Below are 8,827 nucleotides of genomic sequence, written 5' to 3' on the forward strand. Positions count from 1 at the left end.
TTCTTGCTTCATTGCAGTTCTCTTCCAAGTGGGAAACATACAGATAAAGTCCTTAATACAGCCATGTAATTCACTTAACAAATATTTATCCTTGATGTGGTGTTTTTATGTTTGCTTGGACAACAGATATAAAACACCAAGAGTAATAGGTTCTTCTATGAGCTATGTATGTGTTTTTAACCCTTCAAAAAGCATGGAAATGGAGTAGAAAGAGTTTTAATCAAATGGAAGATTAAATTAAATTAAAAACCAAAATGGTGAACTATTTTTTAAATTGAATATCTTAATGTTCTCTCCCCCCCCCCCGCCGCCCAAAAAAGTGTACAAGATAAACAAGAGAGGTTTCAAAACATTTTGAATTGATAATTCCAGTTTTCTTCCTTAACATGTATTTATTCAGAAGTGTTAAAAGAGCCTAAGTAGTATTTAGCATGTGCTTTAATATAAAGTTGCCTTTAAATAACAAGAACTACAATTAAGGATAGTATAAGAGCTTGGAAGGTTTCCCCAGTCAAAATAATATATAAAGCCCAGCAAAAGGAAATGAAGGTCTTCATCTATCTTCTGCTTTATTCAATGTATGGAACGTAAGGAAAACACCATGCGCCCATTAGTTCCCATTTTCTTAAATGATGGTGTTCTCCTTTGATGCCAAGCAGTGTGCATGGAAGAGGAACCACAATGTTTATGGGCCTCCGTGAACATACCTGGTATGGCTTGATTGCAGCCAATGAAGCTAATTTTATATCAGTTCTACAGATGAGTTTTTGTGGCTAATCCAGAACAGTCTTAAGTCCTTGCTATGTCATTAACACATTCACATTTCACGAAGTGGGGTCTCTATAGTATTTTGCTACTTTGAATAGATTTCCCATATTTTCTATGTAAAAATGAATAGAAGAAGCAGAGCCTATTTGGTACATAGCTGCTCCAGATGAAAGAAATGGCACTGAGTTTGAGAGGTAAGAGTTTTAAGATCCAATGATTTTACAGGATTAAATGTATGTCTATTCAGAAGTGAGACAAACTGAGATCTATGGGGCTTACTCACAGGTAAGTGTGCAACTGAAAGATTGAAACTGTAACAAACTCTCACTCTCTCCCTAGCTTAAAAGTATGAAAATGGAAATACATGTTGAAGTATGCTTAACTCTTTGTTGGGTGATGGCTAGCATGTTTATTTATGAAAACTTCATTCACAGATGTTTCCACTTCTATTTCATTGTGGCCATTCTGGATGCTGCTTTTTAAAAAAACTTTGTCAAAGAGTAGGTATCAAGGAGTCTGAAAACATGTCTTCTCACATATACTTCTCTGTGTCATGCAATAGACTCCTCGAACCTTGAAAGAAACATCTGTTAGTTAGTTAGACATTGATGAAATATGCAGAAGTACAGGGGCATTTTGAATGTAGAGCTGTACCCTAGGAGGAATTTGTGCTTGACAAATACTTGAGTTGCCATGGCATTCTTTTGTTACTTGTGTGAGAGGCACTGCATACATACCAAGTTACATGACCTAATGTTCTTAAGACACTATTTCTCAGCTGAGAACTATTGCAACGTTATACATTTATCACTATATGCTATTTATACTTTGGTTTGCTTTTCCCTAGTAGTGCTACACTGGCAATGCAGTTGATACTATGAAGGCAGCAGTGCTCCAGAGTGGAGGATCCAGGAGAAGTAACAGTGGAGTGTTTACTTTTTTTCATGCTTCTTGGTTAATTGTCCTTGCTCAAGCTGCAAATTCACACTACTCTTTGTGCACTTCTCCATCGGTTGGCTCTCTTGGGAGAGCTGCTGGACAGCCTGCTGAATGGCAGTGTGCACGATCTGTTTGCTGGCATGTTGCAATCTTGCTTCTTCGTGATTGTTTCCAGATTGCTCCCCTGCTGGAAAAAAGGAAAGTATTATTTTAGCTCAAAATACTTGTATTACTCAAAACTGTATTTCATGGGTTTAGAGAGGAATGTAACTGGCAGGAGCAGCCCCAGAAAATAAAAAGAATTTATGTGCTTCAAATGTGCACACCCACATGAGAGTAAACTCTGTTGAACAAAATAGGATTTGCTGCTGGGTGATACTCATTGAATGGCACAAAGTGCTGGTGGGGAGGGAACACTCTAAAACCACCCAATGAGATCTAAACATAATCACTTGTAACACTATGGCCCCATACAGACAGGCTAAAATAAAGCTGCTTCAAGTCACTTTGGAAGTACTGTATGCTGTTTAAATGATGCATGCGTACTAAGAGTCCAGTTGCCGTGCTAAAGCCATGATCCAGTCCTAAGGACTGGAGGACAGCTTTGGCGCAACTTCCGGACTCTTAGTATGCATGCATCATTTAAACAGCATACCTCCAAAGTGACCTGAAGCAGCTTTATTTTGGCCTGTCTGTATGGGGCCTCAGGTGACTGATCATTGGAGGGAGAAAAATGGAATGTGAGGTTTGGATGAAGTTGTAGGTCATGGGAGGAGGGTATATTGCTCTGGAATGGGAAAGGGGGTTATCTGGCTGCTGGAACAAAAAGAGGCAACTTAAATGCACTGCAACATTTCTTTTCATTATTAAAAACCAACAACTCAAAGGGAAACTAAAGCAGCATGTAAACAGGGAAGTTACTTCTTGGAAATATGATTGTAACATGGAAGACTTTGTGGTCCAAGACCACACTAAAAAAAGTAATGGACAGAACGTTCTGAGCATCCAAAATCCAATTCTTAACATGTAACGATAACAATGACAATAATGGTTTCCAAAATAGTTGCTGTGTTAGTCTGTTGCAGGAAAACCAGTAGAGTCCTGCAACACATGAATGGTGAACACATTTATTGTAGCATGAGCTTTCATGAGTAACAATTATGATGATTCATAAAATTATCCAAAATGAAACTGTTGGCACTTCAGAAAACATAGGCAGCTAGTTCTGCGACCATTCTGACATAAAAACATCTTTCACGTCTAATGAGAAATAACATGTAAAAGCAAACTAGTACAAGAACTGAATTTGTACAGGTCTATTGCAAAGTAAAGAGGACCAAATGGAGTAAGCATGGACAGTATAATATTATTATTAATACGGGCGGGGTACAGACCGCCAAATAGTACGTATACAATACGTACTAGGGTTAGGAATGGGCGGTGCTTCCGCACCCCCCTAACCCTAGTACGTATTGAATACGTACAAGATGGTGGCGCCCTGTTCATACGGGTGCTGCCATCTTTACGTATCGGACGCTGAGCGTCCGTACATGTCGCAGCCTTTATGACGTAGCGAGTACGCCCCTGGCGCCTCGCTACGTCACAAACGCGACTCAAAAAGAAGCTCCATTTTGGAGCTTCTTTTTCGGTCCGCGCGGGAACCGCGCCGTCGGAAGGCTCCGGCTCCCCCACGGACCTACCGGCGGCGGCCTGTACCCCGCCATGGATTTATTTATAGCCCACCCAATCACAAGGAATCAGGGAGGGTTACAACAATAAAGAAAGTACAAAGCAAATAAATGCTGAGCATCCAAAATCCATCACTTTACATGAACATTCCCACAAGTAGCCTTCTCAGGGGTCACTCCCACTACCAATGGGAATGAGAACTCAGTGTATACTCAGAGGTAATGGTGAGAAACACTGCTGCCAATCTCCCTGATTCCACTTTTTCACATCTGGCACAGAGCAGAAGGCTTCAAATTCGAGTAAACAAACTGAAGCAGATTTCACGAGCATGAAACTTATCCACTGCTGTCTGAACAAATGCTGAGATATTGTACTTTGACTATCTATTTCTGAACAATAGTTTCCTGATCATGCCATTTAAAGACTGCTCTATATGCTCCATGAGGTGCTAAAATGTTTGTTCTTTGCCATGGCCAGCCAAATGGTGTGGACTGAAATATTCATGGCACTAATGACTAAAAGAACTATTCTATTCCCACAACCAACTGGGATTTACTACTTTAGTCAAGCCCAGACTTGTTTTCTGATAGTGTGCTTGCTAAATCAGCCAGTGCTCATGAAAAAGACTGAAACACAACTAAACTGCACAAGCACATTTGTATCTAAGCTTGTCTTCTTGCAACCACTGGAGAAAAAAAACAGCCCATCTCTTCAGTGATTCAGTTTACAGCTGATAGTATAAAAACCAGATAGGTATTTTCATTAAAAATGTGGATTGTTTAGGTCAGATGATATTAACCTGTTTCATGTCCCATTTATTTTAATGTGGGAATTGTGCATTTGCTTAAGGTTTGCTGGGTATTGTTCATTTGAAGATTTCTGATCATGCAAATGTCTATATTTAATTTCTAATTTTTAGCAAGCTAGCCTTCTTTTATTCATTATGTTGTTTTTAAAAGGACACTGGCTGCAGAAAAACAGAAACAGACATTTGGGAATTACTCAATATCCTTCCTACAAGATCAAGCCAAAACAGAATTATATCATTAAACAAACAATAGAGAATAACCTGCAATGATAAAAAGCCTACTCCTTCTACCACAATAGTAACAAATGACACGTTTATTATAGGCCTATCAGCCTTTGGCAACTGTGTTGCCTTTATTGTAGTTATAATATCTTGCTGCACTTCTCTGTACTTCTCTCATGTGTTTGCCACAAAAACAGGCTGTGAATAATGATGTAAACCATCTGCTCTGCGAGATAAAAGGTACTAAGAAGAAGTGTTGTGACTCTGGAGGGTACTACAGAAAGCACAAGATTGCAAGGCTAAGATCAACTCTCTCCCCTACAGGTTATTTAGCAATGGGTTTTGGAAATGAACAGTATGCTGGAAAATATGAAAATACATTTCCAGGAGAAAGCTATTGATTATTTTAAATGGCTTTAACACCACTGTCTTACTTAGAAGTAAATTCCGCTGATTTCAATAGGAATCCCTTTTAGCTATAATTGAATATATATTTTTGCTACATACTACTTTTTCCAAACCACTTCAAGAAGTTAACATTTCTGGCTTAGGCTGCAATTCTTTCTTACAACCTGTTAAATCTCTAGGGAAAATCCTCCTAATATTCTGAAATAGTCTGCAATTGTAGCACTGGGCTTCTGGAACAAGATGGTTTATTTTTCACATAGTTGAAAAAGTAATATAGTAAATCATTTACACACACACACACACACACACATATATACACAGTGAGTCCTTGGGATCTGCTAGGGTTTGGTTCCAGGCCCCCTGTGGATACCAAATCCATAGACGCTCAAGTCCATTAAATACAATGGGATAGTAAAACGGTGCCCTTTATGTAAAATGGAAAAATCAAGGTTTGTTTTGGGGGATTTATATACATGTGTACGTGTGTGTATGTGTGTGTGTGTGTAAATATATACATATACATACATACATACATATATATATATATATATATGGAGAGAGAGAGAGAGAGAGAGAGAGAGAATTTTTGAGCTGTGATAGTTGAATCCATAGAAAAGATTCCATCGATATGGAGGGCCAACTTTATACAGTTGGCCCTTCTTATACATGGATTTTTTATACACACATTCAAGCATCCATGGTTTGAAAATGTTTTTAAAAAAGTATAAATTTCAAATATCAAACCTTGATTTTCCATTTTTTATAAGGGACACCATTTTTCTACGTATGTCATTATATTTAATGGGACTTGAGCATCCATGGATTTTGTTATCCACGGGGGATCTTGGAACCAAACCCCAGCATATAACAAGGGTCCACTGTATGTATCTATTTCTAACAAATAATGCTTGGGGACTAATTGAGTAATTAGTTAGGATCCCATCTTTCTCCCAGCATCAGACTCAAGGTAGCTCACAGGATCAATTAAAACAAAATCCACTTAAAAGATAATTGTTTTTAAAAGCTTGAAATTTTAAAAAATAATAATTTGAATGATCCTATTAAAAGCAGTACTAATTGAAAACAGTTTTAAAGCATTTAAGACACCACAACAGAACACATGCCATTAAAAAACCTTTCTGCAACAATCAGATAAGTACCAAAAGCCTACTTAAGTGACAAGGACCTTTTCTGCTGGCAAAAAGAGAGCAAAGAGGAATCAGTCTAGCCTCCCATGGGAAAGAAGTTCTACAGACTGTGAACAACTACTGAGAAGGTCTTCTCATATGGTTTCACCAGAGTGATAGTGGGGACAAATTCCTCCCCTGAGGATATTAAAACTGAAGCAGGTTTACAGAGATACAGCATTTCAGATTCTCCTGCCCCAAGTTATATAGAGATTTGTAAATCACAACAAGCATTTTTAGTCTCCCTGGAAAACAATCAGCAGACAGAGAAGCTGTTGTAACAACACAGTTATATGTCCCATGTAACCAGCCTCAGTCAGCAGACTGACTGCAGCATTTTGAGCCTGTTAACCTTATGAACAGTTTGCAAAGGCAGCCCCATGTGCAGTACACTGCAGTAATCCAGATGGAATATGATCAAGGCTTGTCAGCCAGATCTGACATTTCCATGAATGGGTGCCCTGGGACACTAGTTTTATCAGTATGAATGCACTTAAATGTACACATCCGTGCTCAGGGTTGACAGTCCAAGAGTACACCGAAGCTATGAAGGTGAGGCTTCAGGGACAGTGTAACCCCAGTCAGCACAAGCTGTATCCCTACTTTCTGATCTGCCTTTTGACTGACCAGGAACACCTCTGCCTTCTTTTGACTTGGACTATATATCTAGAACAGAATAGAACAACATTCTCCAAATGCCAGTTCTAAAGTCACATCACACAGGAGGTGTTATCTAGAGTCCTTTCAAAATTTCAGGTTTTGCAAAATTACCTACGACTACCAAATACAAACCTCTCAAAACTATCGGGCTCCCCAAAGCATGCTCAGTGGCTCTTTTTTGAGACATCTGAGATTCTCGCTGGGCATCAAACTCTCCAAACCATGCTCAGTGGCAAGGGAATGCTGCCAGCTGGGAGCAGGAACAGTAAAAGATGGGAAAGAGAGAATGGAATGGAGTGTTTTGGAAGAGGGCATGACTGGCTGTTTGAAACCCTCAGCAGCAATACTCCACAGTACAACACTGTTTTGTGGGACCCATTTGTGTTCTACTATGTCCTACTTTCTGTATAAATAAAGCTGCAGTGTAAAACTTGGTATGATACCATGGAGTCACCCAAGAGCTACAGAAGTACTATATAGGATGCTATGGTGGAGTCACTGCTGGAAAAAGTGATGTGAATGTGAACAACTGAGAGGTCTGTATCATGGTTAAAGCCCAGTCAACCAAAACATCTTTAAATCCCAAGGACATCACAGAATGTACTCTCTCTCAGTACATTTTCTCTCTGGGTACTTTCACTCTCTGACAGTGAAAGATGTCAACATTAGGAAGGGGACCCTAGATCAATGCACATGTGTTGCACATAGAAAACCCCAAATTTAATCCCTGGTTGCCCCAGGTGAGAGCTGACAAAAATGACTGAAATCCTTCTGTTTCACTGCTAATTAAACTGGACAATAGTGGGCAAGTTCAGTGGTCTCAGTCTACATAAAGCAGCTTTGTATGCAAATATGTCTAACTAGATTCTTTGAGGATTAAACCCATATTGTCTCTCCTGCTCCCACCCCCAACACACACTTTGTTCAAAGACTGAGCTTGCAGTAGACATTTCAGCGCTATTTTGGGATCAAGATTTTGAAAATGTTGTTAGTGACTTTTCACTTATTGAGACCATTATATTATGTACACTTTCTCTCCTACCTATCCAAACACCATGAGTTCCAGTCCATGAATCTGCAAGCTAATGTTAGTTCCCAAATCAGTTTTACATACTCCAAAAATAAAGGTCTTAAGAAATTTCATGTGCAAAACCCACAAACCTTTGGGTCTGAGGGGGGAGGGGGACAACTACCATTTATTTATTTACAACTATAAATAAACACAGTCCATAAAGTGAGAAGTTGCCATTGACATTATTTAATCTAAATTAATTTTCATTGTTTACATATTTTATTTTATTTTTTGCTAAAGAGTCTGAAGATGTATAACTGAATCCAAGTCTAGGGCCCCATTCATACTGGGGTAAAAGACATGGAGGGAACTGGGATGATCCGGATGCCCCTCCCCCGAATCGCTCCGTTAGCAAGTGCCCACTACAAATTGAAATCGAATGCATTTTGACAGAAATCGAATGCATTCTGTAGATTGGCCGCTGCCAATCAAGCTATCGTCATGGTGACGTTTGCAGGGCATCGGGGGAAGTGTCCTCCCTTTTTAAAGAGCCAGGCACAGGGGTTTCAGCGGCTGAAGCAGGGAGAGAGATGCCTCTCTCTCTCTCTCTCTCTCTTTTTTAATAAACCTGTGGGCTTTTGGGTCAGATCTGCCCCTGTCCCAGGCAAAGGATGGGATTGCCATGCATTTTATTTTATTTATTTATTTATTTATTTATTTATTTGCTTTTAAAAGCAACATTAGCTTTCCCTTTGCTTCCCTTGCTGTATCTGCTCAAGAAGACAAATCATTCGCATATTTGCTCAAAAAAATTTGGTAAAAATGTAACATTGATTGTTTGCAACATTTGTAGCTTCTCCCTCTGCAGAAAGCAAGTGCAAGCCTGGCTCCATCTGCCTCTGGAATAGAAACCATGCGCATGTGCGCTCAAAAAAAATTGTTAAAAATGAAACATACATTCTGGAATAGAAACCATGCGCACGTGCGCTCAAAAAAATGGTTAAAAATGAAACATACATTCTGGAATAGAAACCATGCGCAGGTGCGCTCAAAACAAATGGATAAAAATGAAACATACATTCTGGAATAGAAACCATGCGCAGGTGCGCTCAAAACAAATGGATAAAAATGAAA

General features: G+C 39.2%; 1 protein-coding gene across 1 annotated transcript in view; it reads right to left on the bottom strand.

Moving 5' to 3' along the window:
• Positions 1 to 319: 319 nt before the first annotated feature.
• LOC121917270 (A-kinase anchor protein inhibitor 1-like) overlaps positions 320 to 8,827 on the bottom strand; it is an 11,657-nt gene continuing 3,149 nt past the window's right edge. Inside the window, exon 2 of the mRNA XM_042443052.1 lies at positions 320 to 1,891. Within this exon, the coding sequence (XP_042298986.1) occupies positions 1,701 to 1,891 (191 nt within the window). The 3' untranslated portion in view covers positions 320 to 1,700. The remainder of the gene's footprint in view (positions 1,892 to 8,827) is intronic.

The sequence above is a fragment of the Sceloporus undulatus genome, unplaced genomic scaffold, assembly GCF_019175285.1.
Source record: "Sceloporus undulatus isolate JIND9_A2432 ecotype Alabama unplaced genomic scaffold, SceUnd_v1.1 scaffold_14, whole genome shotgun sequence".
NCBI classification, from domain to species: domain Eukaryota; kingdom Metazoa; phylum Chordata; class Lepidosauria; order Squamata; family Phrynosomatidae; genus Sceloporus; species Sceloporus undulatus.